At 33.9% G+C, this 15,898-nt stretch overlaps 3 protein-coding genes, 1 long non-coding RNA gene and 1 pseudogene across 5 annotated transcripts; 2 read left to right on the forward strand and 3 right to left on the reverse strand.

Moving 5' to 3' along the window:
• The first annotated feature begins 309 nt into the window (after positions 1-309).
• Positions 310-1,266, forward strand: LOC147941146 (uncharacterized). The gene is made up of 2 exons (XR_015560861.1): positions 310-623; positions 1,007-1,266. It is a non-coding gene; the product is annotated as an uncharacterized LOC147941146 (long non-coding RNA).
• Positions 1,267-4,243: 2,977 nt separating this feature from the next.
• On the reverse strand, positions 4,244-5,861 carry LOC147941147 (uncharacterized). Its single transcript, XM_087458396.1, has 3 exons — positions 5,796-5,861; positions 4,719-5,696; positions 4,244-4,630 (listed from the first exon to the last, which is right to left on the reverse strand). Exons 1-3 carry the CDS (start codon positions 5,829-5,831, stop codon positions 4,244-4,246), a joined length of 1,401 nt encoding a protein of 466 aa, XP_087314522.1. The 5' UTR covers positions 5,832-5,861.
• A 2,614-nt stretch (positions 5,862-8,475) lies between these two features.
• On the forward strand, positions 8,476-10,235 carry LOC104700899 (F-box/kelch-repeat protein At1g57790 pseudogene; annotated as a pseudogene). The gene is made up of 2 exons (XR_015560832.1): positions 8,476-8,640; positions 8,927-10,235. The product of XR_015560832.1 is annotated as an F-box/kelch-repeat protein At1g57790 pseudogene (transcript).
• Positions 10,183-11,134, reverse strand: LOC104700897 (heavy metal-associated isoprenylated plant protein 17-like). The gene is made up of 3 exons (XM_087456611.1): positions 10,919-11,134; positions 10,660-10,763; positions 10,183-10,577 (listed from the first exon to the last, which is right to left on the reverse strand). The coding sequence occupies exons 1-3, from the start codon at positions 11,041-11,043 to the stop codon at positions 10,411-10,413; spliced, it is 396 nt and encodes a 131-aa protein (XP_087312737.1). The 5' UTR covers positions 11,044-11,134; the 3' UTR covers positions 10,183-10,410.
• Positions 11,135-13,231: 2,097 nt separating this feature from the next.
• LOC147941148 (putative pectinesterase 29) lies at positions 13,232-15,395 on the reverse strand. The gene is made up of 5 exons (XM_087456358.1): positions 15,044-15,395; positions 14,738-14,897; positions 14,030-14,245; positions 13,631-13,905; positions 13,232-13,544 (listed from the first exon to the last, which is right to left on the reverse strand). Exons 1-5 carry the CDS (start codon positions 15,283-15,285, stop codon positions 13,328-13,330), a joined length of 1,110 nt encoding a protein of 369 aa, XP_087312484.1. The 5' UTR covers positions 15,286-15,395; the 3' UTR covers positions 13,232-13,327.
• Positions 15,396-15,898: the final 503 nt, after the last annotated feature.

Genomic DNA, 15,898 nt, shown 5'->3' on the forward strand with positions numbered 1-15,898 from the left:
TGTTGGTATTCTTTTCCAATATTTCCGAAATACATTTATACACAGAGAAATATTTGCTATCTTTAGATTCAAATAAACGAAAATATCAGAAATACCAAAAAATATACAAAACAGAGTCTTGAGAAATCCAAAAATATTCAAAAATACTAAAAAATATTGGGCAATTGACAAAAATAGCACCATTTTAAGTTTTTTTTTCCAAAGATAGCACACACTATTATTTTCCAGAAGTAACACACAAACTCTAATTTAATATTAAATACAATGAAATTATTAATAAAATACTTCATTAAATTTTTTATCCTTCTCGATTGTTATTTCTGAGATCTCTCAATTTCTCCGGCGACGATTGTAATCGGAGAACGATGAAGCAGACAAAGAAACAATTCCCATGAGCATCCAATCTAAACCTTACTTCCCCACTACCTTGAAGCATCTTAGATCTCTCCGTGAACAACGACTACTTTTTTTCTTCATCGGGATCTTTGTCGGATTCACTTTCTTCATCCTCCAGCCTTCTCTCCCGTTCTCTTGTTCCGTTTGTGGCATGATTTTATAACCCTTGTTTTGGATTTGTGATTTTGAGGGGTTTGTTTTGCAGGGGAAAAGAGTGGTATATGCTGGTATGTGAATAATAAGATTTGATTTGGAAGGTTTCCATTTAATTTGAAATGAACATCTCTCGAAAATGTATCTTAGCGTATTTGTATATTCTCATGGATGTTCATCTTCCTAAGACCTTCCTTTAACATCAAAGAATGACAATATAGCTGAACTTTAGAGAACCTGAGCTGATTGGTTTACTTAGAATGATAACATTTTCTTAGTCTGAATCATTCACATCCCATCTCTCAACAATGTGTTTTTTAATTGATAACGATCGCTCTCAAGTTAGAAATCATTCACATCACATCTCCCATCACAGTCACATTTGAAGATTGAGGAAGCATTGTTGCGAATTCATGAAGACTTTCCTGAAATTTATTCTTTGATTTCAAATTTGCAGGGAATGGAGTTGAAGATTTCTCTAAGCTATGTCATGTTGCAGATGACACAAGACAAGTATGCTTTGGATATCTGCAGATGAGACGGTGTTCCTTTATCCAATTTTACTATATATATATATATATATATATATATATCTGTTGTTTAGACGTATATGATGCTTGAGAAACCTTTTAAGTTTTTTTGGTACTTGTATGATGTATAACATTCTCACATGTTTATGTTAGCACTTTGCTTTAATTGTTACTGAGTTTCATCAAAGATTATATGAAATTCAGGAAGGATTCTATGAAATTCGGGAAAGATTGTATGAAAGTTAGGAAATATTTCCTTGAACTTCATGATGACTTTCATAAAAAAGTTTAGATATTCAAACATCAAAATGTGCACAAAAATAAAATCATTACCCATCACTAATGGAGTAATCTACTAAAATTTGACACATTGATCCAAAATACAAAAAAAAATATATATATTTAGAAACACATTGAGTTAAAATTCAGGATGGTCTTCATTAAAACAATAGTTAACAAAGATTACATCTTTAGGGTGTTCTTGCTTGAATTCAGGATGGTTTAAACATGTTGTTTGCTCTGCCATGGAACATCTTGTTCATCATCAACCATTTTTTATAGAACAGCATACTCAACTTCCTTACACCGTTTCTTTTTTTCTTTGCTGAAATCAATTTGTAAACAAAAAACTCTCATCAAAGATATCAGACACTTCTCCAACACAAGACACAAGATAATTTTATCTTGTAAATAAACATTTCAAAGACATCACATATATAACTCTAAAATACTTCATAAAATCCGTTTAGGAAAGTCTTCCTAATATTTACATATCCCTTCCTAAATTTTCAACAATACTTCCTGAATTTTAGACAAAACTTAATTCAATCAATATTTCTGTGAGAAACTCTATGATATTAACATATGAATAAAATTCCAAATAAATAAGGAAACAGACCTCTAACAGTAACACTAACAGTTACCATTCTCATAGAACCATTCCAAATCTATCTAGCTAAAATGGATGGGACAGTTCTAAGACTGAAGCTTCTTCAAGAAACAATCAGACCAATACAAGAAGAACATATGTCAATGGTCCCTTGGACTCTGAGCATTCATGTAAGAACAAAAAAGCTTGGGACAAAAGTTATGTACCTATAAGACTAGGTGAAGGACCTTCTGTTAGAAGCATATGACGATTATCAAATGATGACGTTTAGATAATCTACGAACAAAGCCATCGATTCTCTAATCTCCTAAACAATATCGATAATATATAAAGCCTCTCGCTAATTCTCTATACAAACTCTCAACTAAAAAGACAAATATAAGCATTTTGTATAAGAATCAAAATTAGCATAAATATGGGAGTGGATAAATAAAAAAAGTTGCAATAAGTATCCAGAATTGAGTTAAGTCGTTGTTTCTCTCCAAATTATAAAACATATAAAAGAGAAGAAGAAACTAAAACCTCAAATATAAGAAGTAAAAACAAACAAACCTCATCTCAATTCTCAGGAACGTCAACTTCACCATCTTAAATCTAGTGTTGAATATTCTTTCGATCTTTACCATCCACAGTGCACCCAACAGAAATACAAGTCCCCAAGATCTCTCTCACTAAACCACTAAGTTCCTTAGCATTAGATCTAGGCCTCATGATCGTAGCGATCTCAATCACATCATCAAACGTTATGCTTAATGTACTTCACCTTCTTCTTATCTCTCTATAGCTCCTTTAATGTTGTCATGACCAGCACTGCTGCCGACAAACCAATGTGACATTCGCATGACGGTTTTGTTCCCAACATCGCCGCTGTCAACGGTTCAGCACCGTTATCCTCTCTTTAATTCGAGCTTGAAGCACAATTTCAAGAGATTTTATCAAATCCACATTGTTAAAAAGTAGATCTAACCAAAAATGACAAAATTGCTGGGGAGAAGGATGAGATTACGAGATAGATGTAGAAAGAGGAAAAGGGAGAGCTTGTGAGAATCAACAATAAGAATTGGGTAATCTCCAATAAGAACACAAGAATTGGGGTTATCTCCATTTTAGATCTTTCGTTAGAGGTTAGATAAAGAGACGATATAAAACAAAGAAATTATGTCAATTATTTTCTATTTTTTAGATTTTTCTTAATTATTATGTTAATTAGTAAATAGAAAAATGTCATTAAAATCACGAACTTTCAAATTGTGGCCATTTTAATCACGAATTTTAGGTAAGGCCATTCAAAACATGAACTTTTGTTGACTTACCATTTTAATAACCATATTTTTATTGACCAGGACGAAAACGACATGTCGTTAAATCCCTAAATGGAGCAATCAGCCGGATTTAAGAGATCGTTAATACTTCCCCGTTAGTGTCAAAACGACACCGTTTGAACCCGAGAGAAAACAGATCAAAATCCCCAAATCGATCCCATTTCCCATTTGAAATCAAAATCCCTAATTCTCATTTCCCCAATTTGATTTTTCGATTCTTGTCTCAATCAAAACTCTTATCTCATTCTCCAAAATATATGAGTTGCAATTCTGGACAATCATGTGGTGAAAAGAAAGTCCGCGGATGCCATGGTGTTCCCTCGAAGTGTCATTGCGGCTTAGATGTTGTTCTCTACACATCGAACACGTAAGCCAACCCAGGAAGACCTTTCTTTCGCTGTCCAAACAGAGGAGATGTATGTAATAGAATTGTTTTGCTTCTGTGTGTTTTCGAGTTTTGATTCAAGTTTTTGTTTTTTCAGGACCATTTGTTTAAATGGATTGAAGAAAGTGTATACGAGGATGTTGTAGATGCTTTACCAAAATTTTCTATCATTGGCAGAGAGATTGAAGATTTGAAGGAAAGGATTGAAGAACTGAAGGAAGATGGAATGTTGATCAAAAGAGACACTAAGAATGGAAGTTGATGAGCTCATTGTGCTTGGTGTGTCTTACTTTTAGTGTCATTCCCATTGTGATCCTTCTTCTTAAAACCAAAAACCAGAAATTTGTTCTTGGTTACTACAGTCTTTTGTATGTTGTTTTGAGTTTGTGATAATGTGACTTTGTAATGGTAGTTTGACAATGGCAAACTTTGTTGCAAGTACGAATTCATAAATAGAACTTGTTTTGACAACAAACCAAAAAACTTGACAACAAAACAAAACAAATCCTTGACAACATAGATAGGTTCTACTTTGGTCCTTGCCCTTGTGAGAAAACAAAACAAAAAACTAGTTGGAACACTCAAACCATGATGCAAATCTACCAAGTCCTTGCCCTTTTGATCCTTCTCCTTGTGATCCTTGCGGGTGTGGTCCAACTCTTTGTGATCCTTCTCCTTGTGGTCCTTGCGGTTGTGATCCTTCTCCTTGTGGTCCTTGCACGTGTGCTCTTGATGCGTGTGCTCTTAAGACGTGTGCTCTTGATCCGTGTGAAACATGTGATCTTGATCCTTGTGGTACTTGAGAAGATTGAGGTACTTGAGAAGATTGAGATCCAACCGGTACTTGATGAGGTTGAGATCCTTGTTGTCCTTCATGAGCTCCTCCTTGTGGTACTTGAGAAGGTTGAGATACTTGTGGTACTTCATGAGCTTGTGATCCTTGTGGTTGCGGTACCTAATTCAAGTGTATGTCAAAAAAAAAAACTTGTAAGCTATGGTAACTTACTTGTAAGCTATGCTAAACCTTGTAAGCTAGGCTAAACCTGATATTTTCGTGGTCTTCCTCTTGGTCTCTTTGGCACACTAACGGTAGTTGGATTTTTGCAACTGTCCTTGTTGTGGCCTTCTTGATGACAGTTAGAGCATGTTATTATTCTTTTTTCTCTTGACATCTTCTTGGTATTTGAAGAAGACGAAGATTCATTTCTTCCTTTCCTCCTAGCATGGTTAGAAGGCCTTCCGGGATTTCCTCTTCTCCATGGTGGTGGCAATACATGCAACCGGTTCAATCTAGGCCACAATGGCATCCCCTGCACAGGCCTAATACCATCAAGGTATGTCTCTCGCCACCTTTTCTTTGTGTAGTAGTCGTTGACATAATCCTCAACCTTCTCTTTTTCCCCTATTATCACACATGCCGCATGAGAACATGGGATTCCAACCATTTTCCACTTCCTGCATCCACAAGTTCTTGCATCCATATCAACACTATAACCTACACCATTGTGCCATACCTCATGTATGTTGTTTCTGGCCATATATCTCTGGCAATATTGGGCTCCACCAATTGCTTTTTCAATCTCAACATGAGCTCTTTTTGTGAACCGTGTCTTCAACCTATCAGCTATGATGAACCTCTTTGCATTTCTGACCATGCACTGTCGTCTTATGTCCTCAAGCAAATCGAGCAAAGGCTTTCTCCTGGCTAGTCTAATAGTCCTATTGAATGACTCACTAAGATTGTTAAGATTGTCATTGCAACAAGTACCAATCTTGAAAAAAGCTCTTGACCAGGTTATTGGACTTGTAGCTTGCAGAGTGGTGTATGCTTGAGGATTGTACTGCTTGAGTTCTGCCATATTGTCATTGAACTGCCCTGTGGTGTAGCTGCGTGCTATCCTCCAAAAAATGTGTTGTAGTTCTTGGTCGTGGCTGTCTCGCTTCCAATTATCCATTATGTGTCTTGCACATTGTCGATGCTCAGCCTGTGGAAGGATGTTACTTATTGCTTTAACTAAACCCTCCAAAAAATAATTATGAAGTGTAATTAGTCAATAAGTTCTAAAATGAAATGTGAGACAACAAAACAAATTGAAACCCGAGAGATGTCTCATACCTACCGATTGTTTATCCGAAATAAGAGCTAGAGGTGTCATTGTAACCAGACCCAAACTTGCAGAGAGATGTCTCAAATCTCAGCAGCCATCTCATATTTTGTAAGCTTCGGATTTACTCTAAGTCTTTCGTCAAACAAGAAAGCTATAGAAGACCTCTTCAACATCTTTGAATACCCTGACCTAACACATACATGCTCATTCACATAAACTCTAATTTGCATCTTATGCTTCCTCTTCTTATATGAGCAATACACTCTCCAAGGACACGGAACACCATCCTCATCAACGTAGCAACACTTTGCACCAACCAAGAAAGCATTGGACCGATAGAGTTTAATATCATACCTTGTCTTCAACGAGTATATTCACACGGCAAACTTGAAGTCATCGGAAGAGTTGTATGTTTTCTCCAGTGCTAGCAAAGACTCTGGATCAGAGCAATCTTTATGAGCTGCCTCATCTTTGTCTTCTTCTTCGATCTCGTCTTCGTTGTCCGACGACAAAGGATCCGGTAGCTTTTCATCGTCCCATATATCATCCCCATTGTCGGAATCGGAACCACCTTCCTTTGTTCTAACCATCTCTGGGAAATCATCTTCGATGTTTAAGTTGACAACTTCTTCGAGAGCCGGTTCTTCGACATTAGCTTTGTCATTTCCACCACCAATTGCATCATCAACATCATTGCAATCGTCATCTCCATACACCGTGCAGTCATCTTCACTGTCGTGCTCAACTGGAGCCTCCACTTCGTCATCTTCATCACTTCTTTTTTTACGTTTTCCACGCCGACGTGAAGCTCCACCTCTACCTCTCTTTCCTTTATCTCCATCAACAGATTCAGATACAGCCGGTTCACCACCTCCATCTCTGACATTAGAAACTGCTGGGTCTTCCGGTGGAGCTCGTACTCCATCTTCAACTCGAGGAACTACTCCATCTTCAACTCAAGGAGCTTCAATTAAACTCAGTGATTCGTCTTCTGGTGGAGCTCCAACAATCGATATCACACCTTTGTTTCTAACTTTCGGCATTTGGGATTGAGAAATCGATTGGGGAAAAATCGATTAGGGATTTCAAAAGAGAGAATTAGGGATTGAATTTTCAATTTGGGGATTTTTAATTGGGTTTGCTCTAGTTTAAACGGTATTGTTTTGCACCTCCATTAACGGGTTAACGATCTCTTAACTCCAGCTGATTGCTCCGTTTAGGGATTTAACAACATGTCGTTTTCGTCATGGTCAATAAAAATATGGTGATTAAAATGGTAAGTCAATAGAAGTTCATGTTTTGAATGGCCTTACCTAAAGTTCGTCATTAAAATGGCCACAATTTGAAAGTTCGTGATTTTAACGACATTTTCCTCAATTAGTAAATGCTAGTTTTAGAAAATTTGAGAATGTGTGTTAGTTTTGGAAGAAAAACTTAGATTAGTGCTATTGAAGGGTATTTCTATAACGCCCTGACCGCCACCTCTCAGTGGGCTCCATGTCCAATCCCAGTCCATGGTCCCAACTTTCTTAATGGGTCTCACGTCCTCTAACGAGGCCCGTGAGCCTATCAATATCCGACGGTCGGTTTGCTACGTCCGGGAGGCTTTAAAGACTTGTTACCGTCCCTACAAATCAACCACATGATCTTTCCCTATGTTTTGTCCTCACTCGCACAGTTCCGACAGTCACTTTCCGGAAGGTCACCTATCCTGAGACTACTCCAGCATATGCACGCTTAACTGTGGAGTTCTCTCAAGACCCTTGACCGAAAAGATAAGTGCACCTTGATGACATAGGTGACCAAATCAATTCTTTTAAGCCTCTCTGCAAGTCTCTAAAACCGGGGTGTCATAATTTCTCAAAAATATGTGAAATATAAAAAAGTACTCGACAAAATCCAGAATGCTATTTTTAACTATCATCATGCTAACACAACTTCAACTAACATGCATCTCCTTCCATTCTGGTTATTATGGCACATTTGGAAAATTTGAAACTCTTTTGTTTTTGAAGGAAAACAAGATAAACCAAACATTATTCTTCTCTGTGCCCAATCAAATATACGAGAATGGAACTATTTTCACAATAACAATTGTCACAGAACCAACCACGACCATCTGCAGACAACAATAACATGGACAAAGCCTCCGGCGCCTTTCACAAAATACACCTACGATGCTGCTTTTGATCATAACACAAATCAAACAAAATGTGGCTGGATACTGCGAGATCAAAATGGTGTATCCTAAGGATGGGGAGCTTAAGTTCTAGGCTATGCTGCATCACCTTTACAAGTAAAAGCAAAGTCACTATTAGCAGCAACACAACAAAGTTGGATTAGGGGTTTAACCAATGTTATTTTTGAAGGTGACAATAAAACCCTAACCAAAGTGTTAAATATCAAACTTTTCGATGTATCAATCGACAACATTGTTCAAGATATAAAAGCTTGGTCATTCAAATTCAGGACTGCTAAATTTGTTTTTTTTCCTAGCTAGGGACTGTGACAATTCTACTCATTATCTAGTTAAATTTGGTTGTAATTCAAGTGTTTTTATTCGGGATGTGTTTTATCACCTGATTGGCTTTCAAATCAGTTGTACAACGATTATTATCTTTATTAATATAATTCATTTTGGCTGAAAAAAAAGAACGGATATGAGCCAAACTAAACCAATATAATAAACTTTAAAACCGAAAAAAAAAAAAACAGAACGGATTGGAATGTCCAAATACATATTTGGATAAATCTGTAAATGAAAGGAATAATAAATTGCATTATCTTGTCAGTTGTCACCCTTCACCGAAACACAAGAACAAGAAGTACAAGCAGGAGCAGTCTAAAGTTGAGATTCGTAAGTTTTCTTTCGCTCTCCTCTGTATCTTTTGGTTTCAATTTTCTATGTTCTGTTTTTTCTTTTTCTTTTAATTGTATCTGATTTGGGGATAAAACCGAAAGCTATATTGTGTTCTTGATCATCATCATCATCAGTGGCAATTTGGAAAACCAAGTCCAGATGCCCAACAAATCCAGATTCTTGAATTCAATGGGGGGACTTTATGAACCGAAACCAGTTAAAGTTTTGGTCTTTTTCTTAAACTGATTTTAGATTTTCGATCTTGTTTATGAACAATTCTCAGACCCAACATGAGCGTGAAAAACAATGAAGGGTCCAAGAACATGATGGAGTGTACAAAAGAAAAGGCTGAGAATCAAATATGGAGATACCTTCCTTTGGAGCTTCTAAGCTCAGTAATGACTTATCTTGAAATCAAAGATAACGTAAGAGCTTCTGTTGTATGCAAATCGTGGTATGAAGCCGCAGTTTCAGTTAGGGTCGTAGACCGATCTCCTTGGCTCATGTGCTTCCCTCAAACCAAGAACACTTACGAGTTTTATGATCCATCAAACAGTAAGAAATACGCAATGGAACTGCCTAAATCATTAGTTGGCTCTATTGTTCGTTACTCTAAAGATGGTTGGGTACTTATGAGCAAAGAGGATTCATCAGACTTTGTCTTGTTCAATCCGTTTAGTATGGATCTTGTGGTCTTGCCTGATCTTCAGCTGTGGAATTATTATCAGTTAGTGGGTTTCTCTTGTGCTCCTACATCTAGTGAGTGTGTTGTGTTTACGATCAAGGATTATGATCCTGGCCATGTCACTATCCGCACTTGGAGCCCCGGTCAAACGATGTGGACTTCAATGCAGGTTGAGTCTCAATTTCTTGATGTTGAAGATAACAAAGTTGTCTTCTTAAATGGTGTGTTTTATTGTCTCAACCGAAGAAACTGGCTTGCGGTTTTTGATCCGTCTTTACGCACATGGAATGCTCTTGCTGTACGGCCACCTATATGTCCCGATGAGGATTGGAATGGAGGAAGGTTCATGGTGGGTTATAAAGGAGATATATTTGTGATATGTACATATGAAAACAAGGATCCTTTGCTGTTTCAACTCGATCTTGCAAGAGGTACTTGGGAAAAGAATGTTACACTTGGTAGCTTAACTATTTTTGTGAGTAGTAAGTCATGTGAAGCGAGAACTTATGTCAACAAGGGGATGTTAAGGAATAGCGTCTACTTCCCTATGTTAAGTCACGGTGAGAAACGTTGTGTGGCGTATTCGGTTCATGAAAGGAGATACCACCACCCGCGTGAGCATAATCTTGATTGGGGAAACCAGCTTTCTTCTAATGACTTTTGGATTGAGCCTCCCAAGAACGTTTTTGAGCTGATTTAAAAGTATTTTGGCAATGTTTGTATGGAGTAATCATTAGTTTGATCTTGGCACATCTTATATGATGAGAGATTGGAAAAAGAGCTTTTTGGATAGGCTTCTTAAACAGATTTGAGATGTGAGGTGAATCAATACCTATCTACCTGTTGTATCTATATTTTAATGGGATTATTATGGATTATTATGAATATTTAGATTTAATGACTAAAACATTAAAATATCTCAAGATAGATAAGATCCATTAGCATACCAAATTCTCCATGATGAACATCTGACTATGTTACAGAATAGAGCATCACAACATGCATTAGGATTTTCATCACTAAACATGTAATAGTCGGCCATCTCCGTTTCATAATCAGTATTTGGTTGGGATATATATAATTCAAGTGAGATATATATTTCTACCGTTGTCAATTTCTTCACACAACTTTGCAACTCTTTTGCGTTCTTCAGCCTCCTCAATAAGTTTTCTCAACAATTCATCCTTGTCAAAGATACCAATGACCACAACCTTTTTATTTTTTACATCTGCTACATATGTTTCAACACCTAATCATGCAGCATTCAAAGTTTTTTACTACAATATAATCACTCATATGATAATATATATCTAAATTTGAACAAAATATACCTTCGCATTTGGAAATAACTTTTCCAAAATGTTTCTCGTATTTGTCACAGAGAAGTGGTATATTGAACTCCACTTTCATTATGTTGAACTCCACTTTCGTTATACTACATAGTAACAAATAAAATGAGTTAAGACAATATGGTTACCAGAAAAAGAGTTAAAAGTTAAAACACATGTAGTATATCATAAACAAGGAGTATAAAAAGAAAAAAACCCGTGCTACTTTATTAGTAAAGAAAAATTAAAATTATGAATTTACCTTGTTGCAGTTTTATCATAAATTTGTGAAACTATTTCGTCTTCCTTATGAACTACATCAGATTTCCAATTCTTCATCAAATTTTCTATCATTTTACCAGTATTTTTCAACAACTTGTGGAACATGACTTTATGTTTAAATAAGAAGAGAGTTTTCAGACACTGAGCATAAAATTTGTTAATCAAATATATAAAACATGACTTATATAAACGACATTTCCACAAAGAAATTAGTTAATACATATATAAATTTTTTAAAATAAATGATTAATTCTTATCTTTATATTTAATGTGTCCAGATTTTGTAATTACTATTTAAGCAATTTTTTTTCTCACTTATTATTATTTTCCTGTTATTATTTTTTCTCAATTTCATATTTTATTTTCTACATCTATTTTATTTTTTATATATATGTCTAACTATATTTTTTTGTGATGTTATTTAGTAAAAAAAATTATTCCATTTAATTTAGAATGAATTTAACTTTTAAGTTTTTATCCATATCATATATGTACAATGAAGACTGGACACATGTGAAATACTGTAAAGTATTGGATATGCATAAAGTTAAGACCATTATATGTTTTGCCTAAGAATATACATTCAACTTTTAGTAAAAAGACTAGGAAAAAAAAGAAATAAGTCAGAATTAATTGTAAGTAAATAATGAATTACATTTAATGAAAATTAGTTGATTTCAGTTAATTAGCTTATGCTGAAGATAATATTAAACATTTTTACACAATCTATAATGAAACTATCTTATTTATTAAAAGAGAAGTACATTTTAAACATTTTCCAAAATTAACCATTTATTTACTTCAATTGTCATTGAAATCAAGTAATGTTTTGAATGTGTCTAATATAGTAGTAATTAGAAATGGTATTTTTGGAATTAAAGTAACTGAAATTAAAAGAATTCAAAATTCTAGAAGTAACAGTTAATAACTAAGGATTTTATACGATTAGTGCCTCTCTTCTGTATTTGTATTCCTTGGTTGGCCATCGAAATATACCAACTTGAAGGTACCCATTAAATTTGAGAGATTCCAACATTCCTAAAGATAGTTTTGGAGATTTAATAGTTTAAAACTTTAATGGGTAGAATTTTTTTTGGAAAAATCAGAATGTATAGATGTTGTTAAGATTTTATGGCAATAAATGTAACAAATATTGGTCGATTAAAGAAAGTTTAGTAATTGTGTTTCTACAAATGTTAGTTTAAAAAAATCGTTAGAGGTTAATGTTGTAAATAAAACATATTAAATAAGCAATACTTGAAGGGCATAACCCAAAATGTACTTAAAAAATAATACTCCCTCTGTTTCAAAATATAAGATGTTTAGAGTGAAAGCACGCAGATTAATAAATAACCACTTTAAAAAAATTTAATCAATCATAAATAAGACTACATAAAATAAATAATAAGAAAATATAAAATTAATCTAAAAGTTACTTAAAAAATTGAAAACATCTTATATAATGAAACAAAAAAAAATCTCTAAAACATCATATAAATGTCTATGAAGAAGATGTTAAATATCAGTCTACTAAGGAAAGAAGTTTACACGTCGACTTTAACATTTCAGCATGTCTAGAAGTTTTTAACTACTTGAGTGAATTGATTAAAATGGCTATCAATGGTCAAAATCTTATATTTTGTTTATTACGTTAAAATGGCTATTAAAATGGCTCCCATCAAATTTAACTCATATTGTAAGTGAAAACCACACTGAAATCCCAAGCAGATACTCGTACTTCCAATCATGAAATTTGGGGCTATAAATTGAACACCAAATAAAAATAGTCATAATATAAAACACTTTCATATTAGAAAATATTTTTTTGACATTTAACAAACATAATTTTTATTGTTCAACCAAATGAATTATCCTCTCAATTTAAGTCTTTATTCACCTCCTTAAATAAATTAAGGAAATAAAATATGTATACATTATTGTAAACTTAAAAACTCAACTCGCTCTTTGATAAATCCAAACCAACACACTTTTAGTATAGTTATAAAATCTAAACCCTAATTCTTCTTTGTAAATCCAAACCGATATATAATTTTGTTTAACTGTAAAATCTAAACCGCAACCACTCTTTTACAAACCCAAACCGACATATAATTTTATTTTAATTATAAAATCTAAACTCTAACCACTCATTCGTAAATCCAAACCGACATATAATTTTGTTCTAATTGTAAAATCTAAATTATAATCCTCATTTATAGACCTAAACCGATATATAACCTCGTTTAATTGTAAAATCTAAATCAAGCCAATATTTAACTTTCTTTAATTAAAATTATACATAATTTTTTTGACTTTTTTGAATTTGATTTTTTTGAAGTTAATTTTAATTTATTTTAAATATAATATAACATAGAACATTCTGATTGGTTTAAAAAGGAGGAGGTGAATAATAGGGTTCACACTTGGACCCAAGTATTTTTCGATGGGGAGGGAGACTCTCTATCCAACCATCTTTGTTTAAAAAGGTCTTATGATTTATAAAGTATGATACATCTTGAGGTGAGAGATTCTTCTCCCACGCCACTCTTCCTTTTTTGTTTGCTCCGGGCCCTTTGCAATTTACTTCGACAAATGTTACTTTATTCCTGATTTTCAGTTTCAAGTATCGTTATTAACATACATATACTTGTTTCAGATTAATTTGTAATGAAATACTTATGTACGTACTTACACTTCTTTTGGATGTGTCCAAGAATCCCAGCCTTGAGGAACAATAACATTAGCCATGTTAGTATTGCTAAACACAACCCTCGAGTAACCTCCGTAAGCTCTTCCTAGGAATGCCTTACCAGGTCCAAAAATGGCGCATCCACTAAACACAAACCCACTTGTCTCCTTCTCGGTCCCCCTTCCTTGCGCTGTTATGTAACCCGCAATCAATCCTCTGTTCACCTCATCATTACTCGCTGTCGCTGTTGTCACGCCCATAACCTCTATCTTACAACTCTGAACAGAAACTCTCCTAATTTAGTGTTGTTCATTAAAAAAATTGAAATGTATGATGGTGGTTTTAAGTCATGCGTGTGTAAGATAGGTTATTAGAAAGAATTAGAATTGTAAATGAGATTACTTGGTATATAGATTGGCCTCCTCCCCAAATAAAATCAATAGCTCCTTTGATGAAACATTGTTGGAAGTAGTGACGGCCGACTAAGTCACCAACTGTGTCTTGCATACCAAAAAATCCGCAACCGAAGAAGGCCACTTTGTCTGCTACTAACAAAACCGCTGGAGCTACTCTTATCTCTTCATACCGTGTCATAGGCTTTTCTTGATTATAGGTATTCTGCAACAAATTATTCAATATTTTAGTCACTAAACAATTTAGATATCTAATCCAAAAAAAAAACCTTATCATAAAAGAAAAAGAGATGATGTTTCAACATCATAATCCCAAATATTATCTGAAGTCATACACATTCAGATCTAATCAACAAGTATAATCAGCGACTACGTTGCTTACAAATTTGTGATTCTACACTAAATAAAATAGAAGTAAAAAGACAATACTACAAATTTGTATTCCACCTAATTCAAAATACATGTTTAAGGTTTTTACACATATATTAAGAAATTATTTAATATATATTTGAAAGTAATATAATTTATTATTTACCTAAATCCAAGTCAACAAATAATAAATATACTGTAGAATACAACTAGTCAAAAACATAAAAGTTAATAAATTTTGCATACAAATTATGAAGACATAACATAATTTGCAAGAAAAAAAAATTCTGAAACATCAAATATTTAGAAATAGGAGTATGCAAGAAACCTTAAATGTTATATTTGTCGCGACGAAGAACTCAGCCAACACAGTGAGAGTAGCACTTTTAGCGGAGCTCCCTGCATCGTTATACTGAATTATCGTTCGGGATGATCGATTTCCCTCCAACTGTATTTTTGTCTTTTTTTTTGGAATCGTAACCTTTTCACTGCATCAGCCAACACACTTTTTTGTACAAGATATCTCACAAGTGGGGAAGTGAAAATGATAAGGAGGCAAAAAAAAAAAAAAACATATATTATAATGCATGTAAAATATGTAATGAAAAGTTAAAGCCTATAAAGGAGTACTTACTAGTAGGTTCCTTGTCTAACAAAAATTTTGGTCCAAGTTTTCATACCGAAGGGAACAGAGTCAATGGCCGCCTGTATGGTTTTAAAGTTACCATGACCAGACTGATCTACCACAATTGTTTTGACTATAACGTTGTTGGTATCATTAAGTCTAATATCTTCAAAAACATTAGAAACGGTATGTGACGACACAACCGTCACATACAAAACTGAAAGAGCAAAAACACAAACGTGAGACTCCATTGCTAAGGCAGAAGTTTCAGTATACAGGTCTAGAGGGTTAATATAACAATGTCAATCTGTTGTTATGTATAAGGAAACAAACTTTGTTTTAAAATATATATTACATTAATACAAAATCTATTAACAAAAAGCATACTTAAATAGCCAAATTAATAAATATTATAGGAAGAATTGACTATGTGTATTAATTTTGGTCAAACTTGAAGATGCATTATGTAGAATATGTTTTAAGAAATTTGTCACATTGTTCCGTTTTTCAGATATTGTATTTAACTAGGGGTTAGCTGACGATTTTATTTTTATACAAGTATTTACTATGTTCGCAAATAAATGGTCATTTTTATGAATATCAGAAAAGAAAAGGTTTATAATATGATTACGGAAGTGTAAATATTGACCGAAGATACCTGTGTAAATGATGTTATATCTACTTGAAAAGATTTTTTGGGTTCAGATTCTTAGAAATCAAATTAAAAATAATTAGTTTATTAAGAACAAATCGAATATAGTAGAAAGTACTTTGAAAGGTTTTAAAACATATTCTTCTCATATATATCATGAGATCGAGCTTTGTTAGATTCTGCTCTATTTTCAAGGGAAAACATAAACGAGG

This window comes from Camelina sativa, chromosome 7 (assembly GCF_030686135.1).
Source record: "Camelina sativa cultivar CO46 ecotype springtype chromosome 7, ASM3068613v1".
NCBI classification, from domain to species: domain Eukaryota; kingdom Viridiplantae; phylum Streptophyta; class Magnoliopsida; order Brassicales; family Brassicaceae; genus Camelina; species Camelina sativa.

Excerpts from the sequence above, each read along its gene's own strand:
- LOC147941147 (XM_087458396.1), bottom strand. The coding sequence starts at position 5,831 with ATGACACCTCTAGCTCTTATTTCGGATAAACAATCG. Across the intron at positions 5,697-5,795 it reads TTATTTCGGATAAACAATCG|GGTTTAGTTAAAGCAATAAG; the intron begins GTAGGTATGAGA and ends TATTTTTTGGAG. Across the intron at positions 4,631-4,718 it reads GAAGACCACGAAAATATCAG|GTACCGCAACCACAAGGATC; the intron begins GTTTAGCCTAGC and ends CACTTGAATTAG.
- LOC104700897 (XM_087456611.1), bottom strand. The coding sequence starts at position 11,043 with ATGTTCCACAAGTTGTTGAAAAATACTGGTAAAATGATAGAAAATTTG. Across the intron at positions 10,764-10,918 it reads TATGATAAAACTGCAACAAG|TATAACGAAAGTGGAGTTCA; the intron begins GTAAATTCATAA and ends GTTACTATGTAG. Across the intron at positions 10,578-10,659 it reads AGTTATTTCCAAATGCGAAG|GTGTTGAAACATATGTAGCA; the intron begins GTATATTTTGTT and ends CTGCATGATTAG.
- LOC147941148 (XM_087456358.1), bottom strand. The coding sequence starts at position 15,285 with ATGGAGTCTCACGTTTGTGTTTTTGCTCTTTCAGTTTTGTATGTGACG. Across the intron at positions 14,898-15,043 it reads GTTAGACAAGGAACCTACTA|TGAAAAGGTTACGATTCCAA; the intron begins GTAAGTACTCCT and ends TGGCTGATGCAG. Across the intron at positions 13,545-13,630 it reads TGGACACATCCAAAAGAAGT|GAATAAAGTAACATTTGTCG; the intron begins GTAAGTACGTAC and ends ACTGAAAATCAG.